Here is a 23,201-nt window from a genome sequence, read left to right as displayed (position 1 = left end):
TTACAAATAAATTCTACTTCATTTTATTGTAGATTTTTTTTTTCTTGTATATTAAGCCGAGCAGAATTACCAAGTGCTGCCAAAAGATGGCAGCAGTGCTTCTTGTAAGATTTTCTTTGCTTTATATCATTAGCGTAGACTGAGTGAGTTTCTTGATATGCACTGAAACTGCAGAGACATATTTGCTCTTCCTGAGAAGACTATCATGAGCCTGACCTCTTCATAGGATATTTCCCCAAAGATCAGGATTTTTTGGAACGTCTCCTTTCGTTTTCTACAAGCACATGAAACTAGTTTCTGCATTGACATCCTGGGCTGTGGAGAATTTCAATTAGATTTCATCATGATGTGATAAGAGCAGAATGTCTGAGTGGTGAAGTGCATTTGTCTGTAAAATGTGAATGCTTAAAGGACAAAAGCTAATAATAAAAAAGCAACATGATTGTATAAATGTATTGAAGAAAATAATCATAAAAGCAATATTAGTTCATCAGACATACAGTATGTTAAACAGAAATTCCAATAAAAATATTTTTTTTCTCTGGATCTACACATGTGTATTTTTGTCCTGGTGTGTTTTTTAATTTAAATCAACAGAAATGCATCAAAACACGTCAATTCTCATTGCAATGCACTTTACCACTGACAGGTAAAGGGAATAACTTGTTACAATGGCATCTGAAAATTGGTGGGATAAGTAAGTGAACATATTGTCCATGAAGTTGATGTGGTGAAAGCAGAAAAAAATGGGCATCACAGTTTGTTGTGTATGGGGCTGTGAAGTCCATGGTGACCAGGAGACTTGTCAGCCTGACAAGTCGTGGTCCGTCGCGGTCCATTGACTGCTACAGGACCCGTTCTAATAGGAGCGACACAAGTCACTCCGACTTAGAAAAAGGGTCCTGTACTACTTCGGGGCAACCTCGGAGCGACTTGCATAGACATTCATTATATGAAGTCCATGCAAGTAGCGCCGAAGTCGCGGTGCACGGGACTTCACAAGTCGCCCCCTAAGTAGTACAGAGTCGTGCCGCTGCAGTGTGAATGTGGGCTAAAGTTGAAGAGAGATGATGTGCTATTTAGCACAGGACAAAAAAGAAGTTGGATCCAGAGAATCTGGAAGGTCAGAGATTAGATGTAAGCAGGTTCACAGGGATCAGGTGCAGAAAATGAACAGGGTCTAAGTGGACTGGTAATAGACATCAGCAGGGAGTCCGATTTTAAAATAAAGGAACATGAACTTTGTAATCACAGAGTAAACCAGGAAAAGCATGGGGACAGATTTATGGTATACAGCAACAAGAAACAGGTACAAAACCACATGGAGGTACATTCCAGCGGGCCTTTTTGTACCAATGAAGAAGTATGCATGTGGCCATGACCCTCGATTTGCACAGCTCACTTGGATTTCTTGTACATATAGGCTTAAGTTTGTTAGCTTTTACAAAACACTTGCTGTTTTTAGCAACCATAAGGCAGCTTTCTTAAAGCCTTTATGGAACCTTTCATCTCCATTTTAAGGATGTTTAAGATCATGATGGGAGTTTTGGAGTTCATTTTTATTAAGGTACTAGCAAGCTCTAGTAGGAATTCGGCAAGTACATGTTGTATTAGGCAAAACAGAAGCTTTCTGAAAGTCTGGTAGCAGTTTATTTAAAGTAGCAGTCAGCACTTGCATTATGATTGGTGCTAACATAGCCAAATTGGAGCTGAATAGTGCTTACATGGCTTAAAAAAAATTCCAAATTATGCTAAGAGCTCTGCAAATGCCTTGTAAAAGCTTTCTGTATACACTGTTCTCATGCATGTTAAAGCTTAGGTGTAAGACCCCGGTCACACCAGTACGACTTCAGGTACGACGTGTGATTTACAAATCGTACCTGAAGTAGCATCTAATGTGTTTCTATGGCAGTGTCTTAATAGGTAGTACAATTTGAGAAGTAGTTCATGTATTACTTTTTCCGGACTTCAGCCCAATGTCACTGCCATTGACTATAATGTAAATCGTGCTGCAAATCGTACGTGTGTCTATATCAGCACTACTTGAGCCCTGAAAGAAGTTAAATATTAACCCTTTGCTAGCTAAACTTTTGTTCATAACATCACTGTTCTTCCCTGTGACATGTACAGCCCCTCTCACTGAAGTAGCACTGAAGTAATATCAAACTGTTAAAAACCTCACAGAAGTAGTACTGAAGTAGTGCTAAAGTAGTGGTTGAAGTTGGACTTTAAATCGCACTACTTTAAATGGTACCTGGAGTGACCACTGGCTAAGAGGCATAATAGGACAGGTATGCTCATGTTGCAGCACAGAAAGGGTTTCCCAAGTGTAGGAAAATCTAGTGAGGATTTCAGGAGAGGGTACACTTAAAGAAACAACAACAATCAGACAGTAAGAGTCCCAAATGACAAAAGTAAACCCAATAGGAGACAGCAAAAAATGCCCACCACCAGCCAAGCAATTAGTAGCAATTATGCCAAAGATTGGGTGGAAAACCACTTTTTACTGCAAAACAGTTCTGATTCCAGACAGAAGTGTATTATAGCCATAGGTATTAGCTGTGATAACTAAGTGGGTATACCTCCTATTTGAATCTTGTGTCAAACTCAAAATTCTGGTACACAGTGAAATAGAAAATTGTAAATAAAATGTAATTTTGTGAATGAATTTAGTGGTGGTTGAATGTTGAATTTAGGAGAAATGATTAAAAACTGAGCAACAATTTCAATCAGAGATTTAGAACAACAGCAAATGTAATATACCAGCTGACTATAAAAGTTCTCAACTTGTCACAAGTCTGTGTTGGGGTCCTGAACAACAATATATTATTTTAGGTAACAAAGTAGCAACTAATGTACTGTCTAAGATAATAAATGCTGAGGAAATAATCTGCTTAGCAGATTTCTCTCCACAATTTGTATATGATTTAGTAGTAGAGAGTGAAGGAAAAGAAGATTTATAATATTGAGAAAGAAGTTGGTAAAAAAGAGGAGGGGCTAAGTACAATCAAGGAAGATTATAAAAGAAAGAAATGGAAGAAAAGAAAAGAGAAAAGAGAGAAACAACATGTCTACGCTTACTGTACAAGCAACATAAATGCCACATAATGAAGACAAAATAATCTTGACATGAAAATAATTCAAAAGAGTGGGTGCACCGACCTAGTGCATTACCAACATCGTTATTTATTTTAAATTCAAAAGTAATCTGCTTCCAAGCTTTTGGCAAGCAAAGGCAAATACAATGACGCCAACAAGACCGCTTCAAGATCCACAGTCCTCAGCCAGTGGTATGGGAAGCCCTTGTAGCATCCAAAGGCTAACGGGTTTCGAGGGATGAGCCCTCTTCATCAGAGCCAAACTATTCTGAAATGTTTGGCACTAGGCACAGCATATTCTGAAAGAAGTCTAAGTTGTCTTAGATATGGAAGAGATCTTCAGTAAGAAAGTGTCATTCACTGAATGTTTCGGGGTATGGAGACAGACTTTAGTTAAAGCAGAGCTCCACCCAAAAAGGGAAGCTCTGTTTGTCTGCCTCCTTCCACTGCCACATTTGGCACCTTTTGGGGGGGGGGGGGGAGTAGGTACCTGGTATTGACAGGTACCGGCTCCCACTTCCGGCTCAGTTTGCCGCGGCAAAGTGAGCGGGTAGTTTGGCCCCCTCCTCCTTTCCCTCGCAGCTGGCCCATTCACAAAGCACAGCGTGATTCACCCACGTGCAGTAGGAAACTGGCTGTGAAGCCGCAAGGATTTTCCGCCGGTGTCATGAGTCTGCAACCTAAGCATTAACTTAGTGCAGACTCATTTCAGTGATTTGCAACAGGCTGCCTTATTTAAACAACTCAGCAGCACTGTGTCTTTGCTGTCTGATCTGCAGCTTTACCTTGAGTTCTGTTCCTGTGCCTGTATTGATTCCTGTATTAACCTGGCTTGTCTGACTTAATTGCTATCTCCAGTCCTGACTCTGGCTTGCCTTGACTCTGCTATACCTGCTTCCTGCCTAATATCCTGCTGCCAACCCCTGCCTGTACACCGACTATTCTCTGCCTGCTGCTTGAACTGTATCTGATTACCTGTGTCTGAAACTGGCTTGTCTGATCCTGCTCCATTCTTTGCCCATCCAGCTCCCTCCAGTGCCTGGTGACGCTGTCCTGCATCCGCTGTGCATCTGCACCTCTGTACCTGCTTCTTCCTGCTGCTCAGCAACCCAGCCTTGTTCAGTGACTCATCAGCTACTCTTCTCAACTGCCAACAGAAGACCAGCGCAGGCACTCTTACCTCACTGCGCTCTCGCATCCACTGTTGCAACTCCAGTGGTGCCTGAGCCAGGGCTGCATGAGAGGTCTCCCTCTGCAGGTCAGGCTCTGATAAAAGTTACGTGACAGCCGGTTTCCCTTAGCCAAGATGGAGGCGCCAGCACCAGAGAGACGATTTAAGAATCGGCTCGGGTGAGGACACCGCTGGCTGATTGGACAGATAAGTGCACTCATAGTAAAAGTCAGTAGCTACAATGTTTGTAGCTGCTAAATTTTAATTTTGGGGGGAAAGGGGGTGGGAACTCCTCTTTAAATACAATGGGGTGATTTATAGAAGAGTACCTCATTAGAATACCTCCACCTAGATTTTTATTAATATCATGCACCGACATGATGCTGCTGGCTGATGAAGTGAAATAATTAATTTCAACCTATAAATGATTATAGTGCACATGTCTTCAGTTCATCAATTAGGATTAGGATTTGATTAAACCAGTTTGCTCAATAAAACCAGGATTACTAAATCCACCCTTTTGTTAGACTTTTCTCAGACACGACACCTCTTTTCATTCTATGAAGAGGGAATTATGAGACATGGTGTGATTTCACTGAAATATGCCTTGTTTTAGGTAGAGAATTAAAGTACTAATTTTAGATTTTAAAATTTTGGAAATGTTCATGACTGCATCAGTATGTAGTATGATTATGTAAAGGTGAAAAATCAACAATGACAAGGGTCATACTACTCATATAGATTTTTCAGTTCCCTGGGCAATCTTTACCACTCATTAATAAAATTTTTCTTCTAACTGAAGAGGTAATGGCCAGTTTACAGTTTACTATGTCAAATATGTTTTTGTTAGTAGTTCAGTCTAAGTTTGAAATGATCATTAAAATAGACAGTTGGGTCAGTTTAACAGCCCTAATGAAATACAACGTGGTTGGCCTGGTTAACTAGATGGCCTAGCTTGGCCAGCAATGTGTATTACGAAACGGTATTGTATTTATGCTGCAATTCACTCAGGTCACATTCACTTTCAGTCAAAATTGAAAAGATATGTAAACCATATTCACTAATCTTGACATCCATCTACTTTTATCAGTTTGACAGAGAGAAAGCTTTGTTTCCATGGTACCAGAGAACAAAAGAGTGTTAATTCTCTATATGTACACACAATAACATTGCAGTATAACCACACAAGAGAGTTGTATTCCCTGAATGCTCTTGTAATTTATTAATGGAATGATCTTATTAAATTCCATTGAATAAATACAATTAAATAATTGCAGAAATCACCAATTAAACAATCATTTGGCCTAGCCAATATTTACACTCTAATGTTTAATCTAATCTGTAAAAATGCTAAATGCCATTTTTCTCTTAAGATTGAAGTTATCACAGCTGCATGAAATTATTTAAGCAAACCATAGGCTATGGTGTTTGAATATGCATGCGCAATTTGAAAAGATCTTTCCAAATGTATTTTTGCTTGATTTTTATGAGTATGGGGGTGGGGGCGAGGATTGAGTGCAGTTAAGAAGACATTCCCGACACAAGCTTCCTACTTCTTTCAGTGGAAACTGCTACCTGTAAATTTGGAGACATCCAACAAAAATGTTCAAAACATTACCCAAATGCACCACCTTGCAGTTTGTCCTTCCACCCCAGGATATTATCTTAGTCCTCTCTTGATTCAGCGCTGTACCCATCTGCAGCAGCGCTGGTCTTTCTGGCTGCTCTCAGAGAGTAGACTGATAGCAATGGGAGCCATTGGCTCCTGCTGCTCTCATTAAAATCCAGTGGGGAAGGAGCAGGGGGCGTGATGGAGCCGAGCTGTGTGTATCTATGAATGTACACAGCTCAGCTCTGGAGCATACCCTCACGTGTGCCACAATAATACATTGCTTGCTATTGGGGTACACTCAAGAGAGAAGGAGTGGATAGTGCCGGCTGGGGACTCCAGAAGAGGAGGTAAGGGGCTGTTCTGTGCAAGGATATTGCAGGTAAGTATAAACCTTTTTTTTTTTTCATTTTAGGTAAAAAAAAAAAAAAGCTTTTAAGGACAGACACCCAAGAGACTTATTAGGCTCTTTTCACATGATCGGACTGATTGGGTCTGCCTGTCCATTTTTTAATCAGATCCGATCGGACCACTTATTGTCCTCTATGGGGAGGCGGATGCCAGTGGACATGTGTCTGCTGGCATCCGATCTGATAAAATCCACTGAAAACAGATGTATGATAATACGTTCACCAATCATCCAGCAGGTCAGATCAGATAGGATCGGATGAAAATGGACAGGCTGTCCATTTTCACCTGATCTCCCCATAGAGGAGAGCGGGCCTCTGGCAGGTCAGTCTCTGCACAGTGAGTGGAAATGGACCTGCCATCCACCTGCTCAGTGGGGATCAGTGGAGCGACCCCTGCCGAGCAAGCAGAGTCTGTCAAAACGGATCCGCCCTGTATGAAAGGGGCCTTAGAGAAGCTGCAGTGTGCCCTTATACGTATGATTGTTTCCAACTAGATTGGTCAATGTTTAGTTTGTATCATTAGCACTTGACAGTCTGAGTCTTTTACATGCTACCTTTTATTATTCTAACAGTAATTACAATCTGCAGTTTTAGGTTTTGCTTGCAGGGGGTGCTATATCAAAAGCAATGTATTAGCTTTCATGGTTTAGCCAAAGAAAAAAAACAAAAAACCTGAGGAATTTTAAACCATGGTACTATTGAAGAATGAAGATGAAGCGTATATGAGTATGCAAATGAATGCAATCACATCAACGACTCCCAGATAAGAATGAAGTTTCATAGATGATTTTTGATAAGTTTATTGTCAAAGTACGATTTTTCAGACTTTATAAAAAATAAGTCTTCCTCTCAATGGAAAAGAGGTAAAATCTTCAGAATTGTAAAGGATCATTTTCATCTGTTTAAACAATGTCAAGTAGCATTTTATGCTACAGAGAAAAGTAGCACAGCGGGAAATAATAAGGGTCAGGGAGTATCTTGACACAAGTTCAGGTCACTTATCAAATCATTACAAATTTCTAGTCACTACAAAGTAAGAACTGCTATTGCCTGGATTCTAGAAACATTAAAACGATTCTCCAATTTAAAATACTGTAAGTATTCTAAGTGACAGTCTTTCTCAATACCAGTATTTTGAGGTGGCATCTTACTTGCATCTATACCGTTTTTGTTTTACTATTCTATGGGGGTTAAACAGTTTTTTCTATCCTCGGTAGTGTGTACTGAACTAGTGAACATGACATCAGATATACAGTATTTTAATGGTAAATGCATACATGGTAAAAAAGAATTCCAGGTATGGATAATTGTACATAGTTACATTGGTCCAGCTTAAATTGATGTACCTATGCATATTTCATACCTGTGGGATCCCTTTAGAAGCTGGATATCACAGTAGTAGACACCCTTTATCCAGCGATCTCTGCTAGCTCCTGGCTGCCCTGTTGCATTGTGAACACAGGCGATTACCCTCTTGGTGCAGGCAGGGACTGACTGGCAACTTCTGGCCCAGGGAGCAAGTACAAACCAGAGGCCCATGGTGCAGAGACCCAACCCCCTTCCCGCTCTTCCTCTTCCCGCCCACCTCTTGACCCCCATTCCAGACTGAAGCTCTGCTCCAGGTACTCTCTACTCAGTGGGTGAATCCGGGTTCCTGACCTGGCCAGCAGGGGTAGTTGGGGGGAGCTGGGACTGCCTGGGGGAGGACAGTCTTCAGTGGGGCAGGGAACTGGCCTCTGCTCAGACACAGTTTGCACCATCCATGGTGGGGCGGGGAGGCCTGCACTCTGTCCTTGTCTTCATCCCGCACTCAGTAGGTCAGAAGTGGGTTTTTTTTAATTCTCATCACCAGGAATCCTTTAGGTATGTCTGTAGCAGAAGCAGTGCAGCCTTTTAACGGGGCATCAGAGCAGCCAGGGGGGGGGGGACAATTGCCCCCTGGCCCAGTCCTCCCCTGGGTGCAGATACCATTCAGAGATTTCTTTGCATTTTCTCAATTAATTCAAAGTGTTTTATGATTGGATGAGCTGGAGAGTCAGGGCAGTGATGCAAAACATTCTCTGAATGGCACCCGTGCCAAATGGATCACCATTTGTGTTTACAAAGCAGCAGGGCAGCAACTTGGCATGGGACCCGGGCACTAATGCATTAGTATATGCATACTTACATTGGTCCAAGCTGGACAAGTGTAATTATGTAAAAATATCCAGGTCTGAAATGCATCTTTAAAGCGGTATTAAACCCAAAAACGGTAATATATACTGCATCTTACTAATCATATGATTCAGTGACTGCATTTGTTTTCTTTTCCTAGGCTTTTTCCCCCTCTGTTCTCACCTGGTGTTCTAGTCAGCAACACACAGCCTGTATTAGAGTGCCCCCACTCTGGATAAATGAGCACAGGGGGGCACCTAAGAACAGCAACATTGTCAGTCTGAGGGAGGAGAGTGTTAGATGTATCAGCAAATTTAAAGCGGAGTTCCACCTAAAAGTGGAACTTCCGCTCATTTGCTTCCTCCCCCCCTCCGGTGCCACATTTGGCACATTTCAGGGGGAAGGGGGGGAACAGGTACCTGTTTTTGACAGGTACCCTTCCCCACTTCCGGGAGACGACGCTGCGGCGCTGTCCCTTGGAAGTTTGACCCCCTCCTCCTTCCCCTGCCGCCGAGCCAATCTGAATGCGTAGCACGCTTCGTGCATGTGCATTAGGGACCCGCCCGTTGGTTCCCTCAACGGCAATGGCGGCAACGGCAATGGAAACATCGGCTGTGGTGCAGACATCGCTGGACTCCAGGACAGGTAAGTGTCCTAATATTAAAAGTCAGCAGCTACAGTATGTGTAGCTGCTGACTTTTAAATTTTGGAGGGGAAGAGGGAGGCTGGAACACCGCTTAAGTACACTAAAGGTTTTACATCAATTAATAAAAGCTGATCATCGTAAGCACCCCTGCTTGTGTGAAATGTGCCTGTCTCATCTTTGTACGGATACATTCTGCTAGAGAGCTTTTTCTTTTGAAAAATAACTTACTGGCTGGATCACCGGCTGAAAATAGAAGAAAGAAAGTCTAAAAAGAAAAGGGACACAGACATCATATCTAAGAAATTGTAAGCTGCAATATATGAGGGGTCTTCAAAAAGTTTCACCACTTTTATATATTTAGAGTTTAAAAAAGTGCAGAAACTTTTTTACAGAACCCTCATATGAATGTTTGCTTTTAGGTTTAATACCACTCTAAGTAATTTGTAAATTCAAAACTTTAACTGACACAGAACATCCCTGTGCTGCATTTTTTGATAATTGTGGGAGGAAACAGAGAAAAAAACTTTCTCCCTTTCTTTTGAAGACTGATGGCCCCAACTCAGCCTACAGAAAGTCACTTTACTGGAGCTTAGTGACTGATCCAAATGATAAAAAGGTACAGCATTTTTGAAAATTGCACTGTTACTGTATATAGTGAAATGTTATGTCACCACTTCAGCAGAAAGGGGTTCCAATAAAATATTTAAAGCAATATAAGGCACGTGATTATTTTTTACAAAAATAATATTAAAGCAATGTACAACATGTTGAGCCTTATTGAAGTGCCATATGCTTAGGAGAGCTCCCTGTGGTCCTATAGTTTGGTTAAGTTTTAATAATGATGGTATTTTTGTATTCTCTTTATAAGTGTTTGTATCACTCTAGGACTTTATTTCTCCAAATGTGTTTTAATTATTTAATTTGTGCAGAGCTGCAAGGCCTTTTGGAAGAGAACCACGCATTTTAAGCGTATGCCAAGGCAAAAAAAAAATATATATATATATATACAGTATCTCACAAAAGTGAGTACATCCCTCACATTTTTGTAAATATTTTATTATACTGTTTCATGTGACGACACTGAAGAAATGACACAATGTAAAGTAGTGAGCGTACAGCTTGTATAACAGTGTAAATTTGCTGTCCCCACAAAATAACTCAACACACAACCATTAATGACTAAACCGCTGGCAACAAAAGTGGAAATGTCCAAATTGGGCCCAAAGTGTCAACATTTTGTGTGGCCACCATTATTTTCCAGCACTGCCTTAACCCTCTTGGGCATGGAGTTCACCAGAGCTTCTCAGGTTGACACTGGAGTACTCTTCCACTCCTCCATGATGATATCACAGAGCTGGTGGATGTTAGAGACCTTGTGCTGCTTCACCTTATGTTTGAGGATGTCTCACAGATGCTCAATAGGGTTTAGGTCTGGAGACATGCTTGGCCAGTCCATCACCTTTACCCTCAGCTTCTTTAGCAAGGCAGTGGTCGTCTTGGAGGTGTGTTTGGGGTCCTTATCATGTTGGAATACTGCCCTGCAGCCCAGTCTCCGAAGGTAGGAGATCATGCTCTGTTTCAATATGTCACAGTACATGTTGGCATTCATGGTTCCCTCAATGAACTGTAGTTTCCCAGTGCCAGCAGCACTCATGCAGCCCCAGACCATGACATTCCCACCACCATGCTTGACTGTAGGCAAGACACACTTGTCTTTGTACTCCTCACCTGGTTGCCTCCACACATGCTTGACACCATCCGAGCCAAATAAGTTTATCTTAGTCTCACCAGACCATAGGACACGGTTCCAGTAATCCAAGCCCTTAGTCTGCTTGTCTTCAGCAAACTGTTTGTTGGTTTTCTTGTCATGGGACGACAGCCATGCAGACCAATTTGATGCAGTGTGTGACGTATGGTCTGAGCACTGACAGGCTGACCCCCCCACCCCTTCAACCTCTGCAGCAATGCTGGCAGTACTCATACATCTATTTCCCAAAGACAACCATTGGATATGATGCTGAGCACGTGCACTCAACTTCTTTGGTCGACCATGGTGAAGCCTGTTCTGATTGGAACCTGTCCGGTTAAACCACTGTATGGTCTTGGACACCGTGCTGCAGCTCAATTTCAGGGTCTTGGCAAACTTCTTATAGCCTAGGCCATCTTTATGTAGAGCAACAATTCTTTTTTTCAGATCCTCAGAGAGTTCTTTGCCATGAGGTGCCATGTTGATCTTCCAGTGACCAGTATGAGAGAGTGAGAGCGATAACACCAAATTTAACACACCTGATCCCCATTCACACCTGAGACTTTGTAACACTAATGAGTCACATGACACCGGGGAGTGAAAATGGCTAATTGGGCCTAATTCTGACATTTTCACTTAGGAATGTACTCACTTTTGTTGCCAGCGGTTTAGACATTAATGGCTGTGTGTTGAGTTATTTTGAGAGGACTGCAAATTTACACTGTTATACAAGCTGTACACTCACTACTTTACATTGTCGCAAAGTGTCATTTCTTCAGTGTTGTCAGATGAAAAGATATAATAAAATATTTTCAAAAATGTGAGGGGTATGCTCACTTTTGTGAGATACTGTATCTATCTATCTATCTATCTATCTATCTATCTATCTATCTATCTATCTATCTATCTATCTATCTATCTATCTATCTATCTATCTATCTATCTATCTATCTATCTATCTATCTATCTATCTATCTATCTATCTATCTATCTATCTATCTATCTATCACATTTCCCTGTGTTTCTTCCTGCAAGTACAAAGGTGCAGAACAATTCTCTGTTAGAAATGCACCCAGCTCTTTAATTTTACACTGTGGACTAGCAAAACACAGGATTTCTATAGAATGAGTGGTGTCAGACCTGACCAGTTTTCTTTTGCTAAATTACTCATTTCATTCTACAAGCTTCCTCACTAAAGCATGGGCCCTACTTGACTTGCAGTACCAATTTAAGGACTGACAAGGCTAAATAATCTCCAAATAAACTTTTTGCTATTATACACAAATATAACAGTATGCTTTTAATGGTATAATAATTAACAGACGAAAATTGAACAAATAAGAAAAGTCGATTGTCAGGCTTACAAGTCTCAAAGTCTTATGTCCCCACACAGTCACTGTCTAGTTTGAACAGGAACCAGTTAAAATGACATAATGGTTTCAAGAGGGGAATGTATATATCATTGTGTTCTAATGAAGTTTGTTTGGGAAATGTTAATGAGCTCTTTGAAGACATATCTACTAAAAAAATTGAACTAAAGAGAAAAGTGAACAGTTGTGTTTGATATATTTACATTAGTTTGAGGCTAATGACAGTACGTCTCTGCTTCGTTATATAATAAGACTATAGACTAAAAGACGAATTGCAAGAGGGACAGAGGGACTTGGATAATTACAGATACGGGACTGCCAGTAGAATGTATTGCCAGGAAAGTAATTAGAGAAAGAGGAAGAAAACAATAGTGAAGAGTAGCAGCATAAATGATATGGAAGACTTTGATGATAATAGGAGAAACAGTATTATATGAAGAGTGGGCTGCGTATCAGCCTTTTTTTTCTGTTTTGGACAAAGAAATAGCCACATATAAGCAAACCAGATAAAGCACATAATGGGCTAGAATTAAATCGTCATTTAGAGAACATTGTAGTAAAGAAGGCTAAAAGGGACCTGAACAATAGCCTTTAGAGGTAAGACATAGACTTGAATAACATGGAACCTTTTAAATTATATGCTAGATAAGCTTCATAAAGGCACACTAGCTTTGTACACCAATAACATGTGCATACAAAGACATCAGATTCTAAGATTGTGTCTATGAATTCAAGTATGTCTCCTGGTGCAGAGCAACTATGTTCTGTATTCCTATAACCGCCTGAATGCAGTATTCCATCCATGGTAACCAATCATCAGTGGTCTTTTGCGGATCTAAATTCAGTAACAAAAAATGCTACTTAGCATATCATAATTGCTTTTACATTGGTTTAATGAGTACAATTCCTTTTTCTTCTAAAATGTGTTTTGTGTAGACATATGTTCATTTGTGTAGGTAATATGACAGTAAATGCTCATGTACAGAATTCAGATTTTAACGGGCAGTAGTCGGGGCGTCCACCCACAAGCTATCTAAGTTGGCAAAGCTTTCAGCATGCTTCTCATTCATGCTTCTGCCATCTGGTAGTGCTGACAGTGACTGACATGTATTGGAGTCTGGAAAAGTCAAATATTTTCTCAGTGTCTGCTCACTTGTCAGTCACCAGAATACATTGGTTGCTGTAGTTTAGCCAGAATACAGGAATTAGTCAGCATTGGAAATGGCTGGCAAGGAAACAAATTCTAAACTTTAGGCAAGTGAGCAGATATCATAAAGATAGAGCGACCCTATGATTATGAACTTTATACTATAAAATGTGTTGGAGTAGTCTTACCTCTAATGCTGCACTGTATTTGTTCTTCTGTATGCATTATAATAAAGAGATTGGCTCTAACTGAGTATATTCATCCTACACTTTCCATAGGATGTCTACAGTTCTGAGCCTGACTTTCACCTGGTATTTGGGATAAAGGTGGACAGACCTATAACGGTATTGTACAATGCATATCATTTGAACAGATAGGTTCTTTTCTTTGCCAAGGAAAGATACAAATGGGGAAATAAACCAAGAAAATACTTAGCAAGAATACTAAAGAGCAAAAAAGTTGAACAATTACAGGCGGTCCCTGGGTTACAAACATCCGACCTACAAACGACTCCAACTTACAAACGGAGGGAGACAACAGGGAGTGAGGAGAAATCTAGCCCTAGGAAGGGAAATTCACTCCTGTAAGAGTTCTCATGGGAAAAAGATGTCTCCACTAAAGCTTTAACACTAATCCTTGTTTCCACAACAACACAACATTTTCAAAATCCAATTGTCATAGGGACAGAAAGTGAGGTGAAATCTTCTGAACAGGGGTACAGACAGCAAAACAAATGGTAAAGGGGTGTTAACCTTTCCCTATGCTATCCAAAAAACTTAAAAAATATACTTTTGACTGGGGCTACACTTAAAAAATGTACCTGTTCTGACTTACAAACAAATTCCACTTAAGAACAAACCTACAGTCCCTATCTTGTTTGTAACCCGGGGACCGCATGAACATAGAAAAAAAATAAAAAATAATAGGGGGAAATGGTCCACTCAACAACAGAAATAGCAAAAGCATTTCAAAGTTACTATGACACTTTATATATCAAGTGGCAAAAGGAATTATATGAAGCAGAACAAAATAGAAAACAAAGGATATAAAAATATATAAAGGAATCAAAATTACCTAAATTATCAACTGACAATTTAGAAATTAGTGCAAAAACACTTATGCAACTGCGCACAGGATGGTGAATAAAAAAAATATATAGGTGAATAAATAAATAAATATTAGTGAAAAAATAAATAAATAAATTAAATGTTGATTTATGAGCAGCAGGTCAAACAAGCAAAGGCTCAAAGTTTAAACAAAGTATAAGGGCCGCGCTCTAAATCTAGTGATAGGCACATACAAAAATATTTTAAAATTATATACATTCCTATATATATATATATATCTATCTATCTATATATATATATATATATATATATATATATATATATATATATATATATATAGATATATATATATATATAGATATATATACATAAACTTCTCCTTTAAATATCAATGTGATATATGTGAAAAACATTTGAGAAAAAGTCCATGTGTGATGAATGGCAACTTCTCCTTAAAATGACAGTGGATCAACCACCCGTGCTTGTGGAATAAATATGTCCTCCACCGATATTCTCATGCACACACCACTTACCAGATATATTTGACCCCCATTACAGGTAGTCAAAATAGGCACCAGATTAATTATTTTTTTGAAAAATTATTTTTATTGATTTTGCAACAAGAAAAATACAAAGACAGTCACCAGTCCCTAACACGGCGGGACGGTACAACAACCCCCCCCCCCAACCCACCCCTCCCTCCCTCTCAACCTTGGCAGCTTATCCAACAGAACAGGGTAGTGGTGGGGGCCGGGGGCGGCCGGAACAGCACCTCCCATCCAGACCGCCCCCCCCAGCCCCAGAGGTGCAGGATATAAAAACATATATGACAATCAATTCAAATCAGAACATAAAATCAGAAGGTAAAAAAGAGAGACATTCCTTGACTGAAAAATAAGGACTAGTGAGAGAGCGGGCCCAAAGTGACAATCATGGTGAAGTCGTTATCTAAACAGCATTATCCCGCCGTCTCAGTAGATTCCACCCAAGCCTTCCATACCTTTTCAAATTTCCGGAGACAACCTCGGGACACGTACGTGGCCTTGTACAATGGTAAAACAGCATTCATCAGCCCCTTCCAGAATTCCAACGAAGGGGGGGTCACCTTTTTCCAATGTAACAGGATAGCCTTTTTGGCATAGAATAGCAGGATTATCAACAGCGTCCTATGGGCCACCGAGGGGACCACCTCCTCTACCAGGCCCAGGAGACATACGCTCTGGGTCAGCGGAACCGGGGTCATAAGTATCCTCCCAAGGCAAGAGACAACCTCCGACCAGTAGCGCTGAACCAGGGCACAGTCCCAAAATATATGACGGGCATCCGAGCAACGCCAGCATTCAGCGGATGCCGTTGGGAAGATCCTGGCCAACCGGGCAGGCGTGTAATACACTCTGTGGAGAAATTTAAATTGGATGAACTTATCCCTAGCCGCCACCAGGTGTTTAAAAGGATCAGTCCACAGGTCATCCCAGTCTTCCCCCTGCAGGTCAGGAATATCCTCCGTCCATCGCCGTCTACAGCGCACGATCCCGGGGGGGGGGGGGGGGGGGGGTCAGTCGAAACAGTTCCTTGTAAATAGTAGACAGTGTTTTACTAAGGTCAGGGTTAGTTAGCATTAACTCTAAATCCGACGGTACTGACTCGATCCGAATATCCGTAAACTGACTCTGGAACGCGTGTCTCAGCTGTAAAAAACGAAAAAAATATGTCGTGGGCAGGTCATGTCAAGAACGCAAGGTGTCAAAAGTAACCAAAGCACCCTCGGTGGTGATGTCCCCCAATGTCTTTATACCAACAGCAGCCCATACCCCAGGGTCCGGAAGGTGGTAAAAATGGGGAAGTCTGGGATTCATCCATAGGGGGGCAGAAGGTGAAAACCCTAGGTAGCTAGGGCACGCCAGCCTCACCGTCTGACCCCACGCCTTAATTGTAGCCTTCATAGAGTCCGTCAATGGCAGGTCGGAACCCACCCCTCGAAATAATGCTAGGCGCAAGCTCTCATAGGACCCCAAGTGCGCAGCCTCCAGAACCGTAGCCGAGTCCTCCGCATCCGCCCGTAACCAGCGCCTCGCAAATACCATCTGCCCCGCCAGGTAGTACTTATGCCAGTCAGGGAGAGCGAGCCCACCACTAGCCTTGGGCTCCTGGAAAGCCCTCAGGCCTATCCTAGGGGCCCCTGGCGACCACAAAAAAGAGCCAATGATGCCATCCAACTTACAGAAAAAAACTCTAGGAACCCAAGTAGGAGAGTGCCGCAAAAAATACAGTACCACGGGTAGAAATTTAATCTTCAAAAGGGCAATACGGCCAAGCAATGAGAGCGGGAGCCTCTTCCATACCTGCACCAGTTGCTGCAACCTAGGCACCAGTGGAAGGAGGTTTAGGGCGTAGTAGTCTCCCGGACACCGCGTAACTTTCACCCCCAGGTAGGTAAAGGAGTCCACCCAACACAGAGGAGGATCAGTAGGGGAGACCGTCATCGGGACCCCTGTGAGAGAGAGGATGGAAGATTTCCCCCAGTTCACCCGGAGCCCCGAGAAGGTACCAAACGTGTCCAAAATATGCAAAACCGCACGTAGGGAGGGGCCCGAGTCTCTAAGGAAAAGCAGCATATCGTCAGCATTAAGTGCTACGCACTCCCTAATGGATCCCACGCGAATGGCATCAAAGGCCTCAGAGGTTCTGAGGGCAGTGGCAACCAGTTCGATTGTGAGGGCAAACAAAAAGGGAGAGAGGGGGCAACCCTGTCGGGTACCCCTCCCCACCCCAAAGTACTCAGATTTGGCCAGACCCAGCTGAATGGCCGCACAAGAAGAAGAATACAATAGTTTAACCCACAGCCGGAACTTAGGGCCTTAAAGCCTTAAAGCCTTCTCAATATCAATAGAGACCACAATCCTCTGCGGATAGTCAGAATTCGGCAACTGAAGATGGGTAAAGAGGCGCCTAATATTGGTGTCCACCGATTTAACCGGCATAAAACCAGTCTGGTCCGGGTCAACCAAGGTATGGATGACCCCCGCCAGGGTCTGTAGGAGGAGCAGTCCAAGGGGTCCTTACCTGGCTTCGGCAACAACACCATGGTGGCGTCAAGCATGGAAGGGGGAAGAGCCTCCCCCTCGAGACAACATTGAAACAGGCTACTAAGGCGCGGGGCCAGCTGCTCAGCAAACGACTTGTAAAAATGAGCGGGGAACCCATCAGGACCCGGGGCCTTGTGTGGAGGGAACGAGGCTATAGCCTTTTCCACCTCCAAAGGGGTGATGGGTGCGTCAAGAAGGGCTCTGTCGTCAGCAGTTAAAGTGGGGAGGTCAAGACCCTGAAGGAGTAGTTCCATGGCGGTGCGGTCGTAGTCAAGGGTAGGAGCGTATAAGGCCTCAAAGTATCGTCTGAACTCAGCCAGTATATCCGCGGGATCCTTCAAAAGGTCACCCTCGGAACTCCTAAGAAGCGGGACGTTAATCGGGGCCTTTTGATCAGCTACCAGCCTCGCCAAAAGCTTGCCATTTTTATCTTCCTGTGCAAACACCGAAGCCAGCACATGGGAGGCCTCAGTGTGGGCAAGGTCAGAGAAGTGGAGTGAAAGAGTGCGCCGCGCCTCCATCAAGGAAGCATAACTGGAATCAGAGGGTGACTCTGCGTGCGCCTTCGCCCTCTCCCTCTCCTCCTCCTGCAAGGACACGATTGTGCTGTTGTGGTCCCTCCTAGCAGACTTAATTCCGGCTATACACTCTCCTCTGGCCACCGCTTTAAATGCCTCCCACACCACTCCCGGCTCAGCAGAGTCCTCGTTGCTCTCCCAATACGTCTGGATGACCTTTTCTAGCTGGGAGGTAATCTGCTCATGTTGGAGCCATCCAGAGGACAGCCGCCAGCCCCGCTCTCTAGCCTCCACACGGAGGTGCACTGTCAAGAGAAGCGGTTAATGGTCAGACACCCCCCAGCCAGATAGTCAGCAGTTGAAAGAAGGGATTGCAGACCAGCGTTTCCAAAGGCCAGGTCAATGCGAGCCGCAGAACGGTGCGTGGCAGAAAGGTGGGAATAACACGATCATCAGGATGCTTCCAACGCCATAGTTCCACCAGGCCCATGGCAGACGCCCAAGCCAAAAGGTCAAGCGAGGCCGGCCGACTGGAGTTGGAAGTATCCAGCCCACTGTCCAGAATGGCATTAAAGTCCCCCATCATAAGCACCGGCAATGAGACATGATCAGAAAGCTTGTCCGTAAGGTCATACAGTAATTGCACCTTAAAGGGCGGAGGAACATAGACATTAATCAAAAGCATTTTGAGAGAATACAGAGTAACGACTAAAGCCACAAAGCGCCCCTCCGGGTCAGAGGCCACCTGGTGGATGGTGCAGGGAATAGCCTTGCTTACCAAAACCGAAACACCTCGGGCATACGTGGAATAAGTGGCATGAAACGCCTTTTGTATCCACGGTTTTCTAAGGGCCTGGACCACATTGCCATCCAGGTGGGTCTCCTGAAGGAGGAACACATGTGGCTTGTATTGCTTAAGATACTGAAATACAGAAGCCCGCTTATACTTGCTATTAAGCCCCCTCACATTCCATGAGAGGAATCGATAAACATCAGCCATGGGGGCATGTAAAAAAGGAAAGGCAAAAATAAAAGGGGGATGGAAAAAACAGTCAGACAGGGCCAGGAAGTCCACAATCCAGTTGTCTGAGACACATTTAGTGCACCACTGGGACCAGGAGACCCCGAGGATCCTCACAGTCAGAAGAAGGTATAGCTGCCCAAAAAAACTACCCAAATGCCCTTGTACCAGCAACATCAAACAGGCCAGGAAAACCTGGCAAAACCCAGCCGGTACGGGCCTGAAACCCCAAACTTCCCATCATTAGAGTCAGTGAACACTGTGCAGTGCAAACAAAGTTCGACAGGTACCTAGTTGGCGCTATAGAGACCCCAGCGGAGCCCCCGGGGAAACCAGGATCAGATGAAACAAAGAAAACAAAATGGGGGAAGAAAAAAATAAAAAAAAAATTATGCGCACAAAATAGTCACCAACACTCCAAGAAGTAGGGGATAGATCCGCAGAGAAGAGCAGTCCGCACCAGGCTATCCACGAACACTGTCCAGCCACTCCGGGACCTCCTGAGGGGATTCATAGAATTTGACGGAGCCATTAAATTGAACCCTGAGTCTGCTGGGGTAAAGCATGCTATATTTGATCTCTTTATCCCGGAGACGTTTACGGACCTCTGTAAACGACCGGCGTTTCCTCTGGGTTTCAGCCGAAAAATCCGGGAAAAGCATGATCCGTGCATTTTCAAATTGCAATTCCTGATGCTTGCGAGCCTCAGCCAGGAGCATGTCACGGTCCCGATAGTTCAGGAATTTGACCAGGAAGGGTCGTGGCGGGCCCCTGGTGGCCTAGCCCCCATGGGAATGCGATGGGCTCGCTCCACAACATAGGTGGGGGGCAGGTCAGTGAGGGTGAGCAACTGCTTAAAGAATTGTTCTGCAAAAATGGCTGGTTTAGACCCCTCCACCCCTTCAGGGAGCCCCACCACCCTTACATTGTTCCGTCGCTGTCGGTCTTCCGCATCATCCGCACGGTGCTGAAGGGACTTGACTAGGCCTTGGAGTTCCGCCACTTGGGCGGCATGTGTTGTCGTGCTGTCCTCCACATCCGAGATGCGACCCTCCGCAGTGGTAATGCGGCCCCTCATCTTATCTAGGTCATGGCGGATTAGGGTGCACTCAGAGGCCAGGTGGTCGATCCGCCCTATGAGGGTGGCCTTGCAGCCGTCAATGGCCACCAGGATCGGAGCTATGATGGCCCGCTGATCAGCCTCATGTTGCGAGGCAGAGGGCTGGGATGAGGGAGGCGGCTGTACCTGGGAGGAACCGTCTCCACTCTGCTCCTGCTCCATGGTCGTACTCCCTCGCGAGGCGCGCTGCGGCTTTGGTGATGGCGCCAAGATGGCGGAGGCGGAGCCCTGTGCCTGGCCGCGAGCGGAGCGGGTCTGGCGATGATCCGTCCGGCCTTTGCCGGGAGTGTTGGAGGCAGCTGTAGGAATCCCCAGGACGGGAAGGAGTTCCCCCACCGGTCAGGAGCGGGTACAAGTCCGGGAAAACGGTTGGTAAGGATGAATCCAGGAGCTCCGCCGAGACACGTCCTGTCTTGTTCACATCCGGACACGCCCCCCCACCAGATTAATTATTAAATGATTATCCTTAGAATTCCCCTCAAAGGTCCACAGATCAAGGCCAGCAATCAATAAAGTTGTACATTTAAGTAGAAAAGGGAGATAAAGAAGCTTCTCATGGTGTAGTATGTTAAAAATGTTGGGAATCCCTGACCATCTAAGCAATAAAGCCTGCATAGTTAAGAAAGGTTGTGTGGTTTCCCGTATAATCCATATCAGATCCTTTAGGGCTGTAGGGCTGGTATTCATTTTTAGGAGGAACTCATGCAAAAAAAAAAAAAGGCGTGAGATCCACTCCAAATTTCTGGGCCTCTGGCTGTTTTTTTTTTTTTTAATGGGGTCCCCTTTAAAATTCATAGCAGCCTATTATGAATTAAGGGGGAACCCAGTGCCATTTATTTATTGTGTGGGGGTCCCCATTCACCCATACCAGACTTCATTCTGTTTGTAAAGGCAAACAGAATGAAGCAGCCCAGAGCTGTCCTTTACCATAGGTTCACACTTCTGCATTTTGTGTGGGCCTCAATTTCATGGGCATGGCAGCACATTCAAATGAATAGGCTGTTGTGCCTGTGTTTCTGCAAAAAAAGTTGCATGCACCTTTTCAAAAATGCAGCCGCAGGGAAATCGCATGGTCTTTTTGACCATGTGATTTCCCTGCAGTTCCCACACCCACAAATGTGCTAAGATGTGTGGGGGGTGCCATTCGGAATGAATGGCAGCCCTGCAAGTCTACTAAGAGCAGCGCGATTTGGTTGCGGGTGGTTGCGTGGTGCGGGAACAGATGTGGTTCCGGCACCTGCAGCCACACGCAGAAGTGTGAACCAAGCCCCATTGACAATTTAAAGACACATTTCTCTTTGTAAATGTCAGTGTTATTGCAGTAGGTTGTATTGCATCGGTGTGCCACTTTACCGGCAGGGTCAAGTCATCCCCCAGGCATGCTATTTGATGTAGTTTTTTGTTTTTAATGTTCCACTTTACGCAATGATACTTTCATACAATTTACTCGTGGCAGTGCTCGCACCCCATGCCATTTGCCATTTGACAACCACTTGCCTATTAGCCTAGAAAATGGCCAGAACTCTTTTTTTAGCCTTTTTGGCTGACTTCAATGGGGTTCAGATTCAGCACCCGAACTTTAGTCAAAGAAAAAAACCACTGATGTAACTAAGTTTTCAGTTTTATTACTAAACAAATTAAAATGTAACTAGGTTTTTTTTATATTTTACAAAAAAAGTTCAGAAATTGATTAAACAACAAAATATATTGCTGGATTTAACAACAAAAAAAATACTGTACCTTCTGCCGAACCAAATAATTAGAATAAATTGCATAAATACCTGTTTTGGAGTCCACAGAGAAGTATGGCTGCCCTTGAAGAATACTGTACACCACCCTTGCACTACTTCCATAGGTAGGATCATCTGCATCTGTTGCTGACACTTGGATAATGGAGGTACCTAACAAAAATAGAAAACAGTGACCTTTTTAAATTGGGAGCTGAAAATCTAATTTAGATTCTCCAATAATAATAAAAAAAAAAAGCTTTCAAAGTTTGCATAATGACAGCAACACTAACTGTTTAACCACCTGTCAGTGGAAGATTAATTGCCAGGCACATCTTCCATTCCACTAATGTATCCCAACAAAATAATGAAGAAACAATTCTAAGAGATAAGCAGCACAAGGCTATTAATGTTTCCCTGTCCCTTTACATATTGGATTTACTATTCATAGCCAATATGATCACTGTTTTAGCCACCTGTTCTCTATGTTAAGAATCCCTTTAATTTCACTGCATCACTCTCTGTCTGGTTGTGTTATGAATGTAAATAGTCTTTTATTGTTATTATAATGAAGCTTTCTGCCACATGCCCTATCCTTGAGATACGGGTGACAACTTAACAGCTTCACATGATGAAATGTATGCTATATGGACCTGCTATTCAGATACGACGATGAATAAAAATTCCTTAAATTCTCTTAAGCTGTTGCATTGTGACTTTGTTTAATGTTATGCTTATAATTTCTCATGGCTAAAGTAGATTTTTAGGTCTTTAATAAAACAAAACAAAAAAAAGCAGTAATATCCAATGTGATAGGGTATAGTGGAGCAATCTGGGCAAAAGCCTTGAGTTCTTATATTTGAACATATTTATGATTCAGAATGGCTTTTATTTATTGATATTCTGTAGAAATCTGCCAATTATTAAAGTTGCTATACCTATAATTTATTTACATATCATTTGTAATTATTTTTTTTTTGTCTTGCATTATTTGCCAACCATTTACTGTCTTTTTTTTATTTTTTATTACCACCCAATACCCATTGCTATATGTGTCTAATTTTTAGGGTCCAGTTGCTGAACAATACCCATTGTTATATGTGTTTAATTTGTAGGGTCCAGTTGCTGAACAGATGTATATACTTTAAAGTGGTTCTAAAGTCAATATAGTTTTTTTTACCTTAATGTATTTTCTGCATTAAGGTATAAAACGCCCCACTACCTACCCTATCAAATGCCACCTGTAATCACTTACCTGACTTCTCTCTTGATCCAACACTGTTTTGACTCCAGCACAGCTCTCCCCTCTC

The 23,201-nt window shown here is 43.0% G+C and overlaps 1 protein-coding gene across 1 annotated transcript in view; it reads right to left on the bottom strand.

The window, feature by feature from the left end:
- CDH20 (cadherin 20) overlaps positions 1–23,201 on the bottom strand; it is a 577,159-nt gene that overhangs the window by 40,965 nt on the left and 512,993 nt on the right. Inside the window, exon 5 of the mRNA XM_082259717.1 lies at positions 21,946–22,065. Coding sequence (XP_082115843.1) covers positions 21,946–22,065 — 120 coding nt within the window. The remainder of the gene's footprint in view (positions 1–21,945; positions 22,066–23,201) is intronic.

The sequence above is a fragment of the Pelophylax lessonae genome, assembly GCF_965119305.1.
Source record: "Pelophylax lessonae genome assembly, chromosome: 5".
NCBI classification, from domain to species: Eukaryota; Metazoa; Chordata; class Amphibia; order Anura; family Ranidae; genus Pelophylax; species Pelophylax lessonae.
The sequence above is the reverse complement of the archived record's forward strand: the minus strand, read 5'-3'. Positions and strand labels throughout refer to the sequence as shown.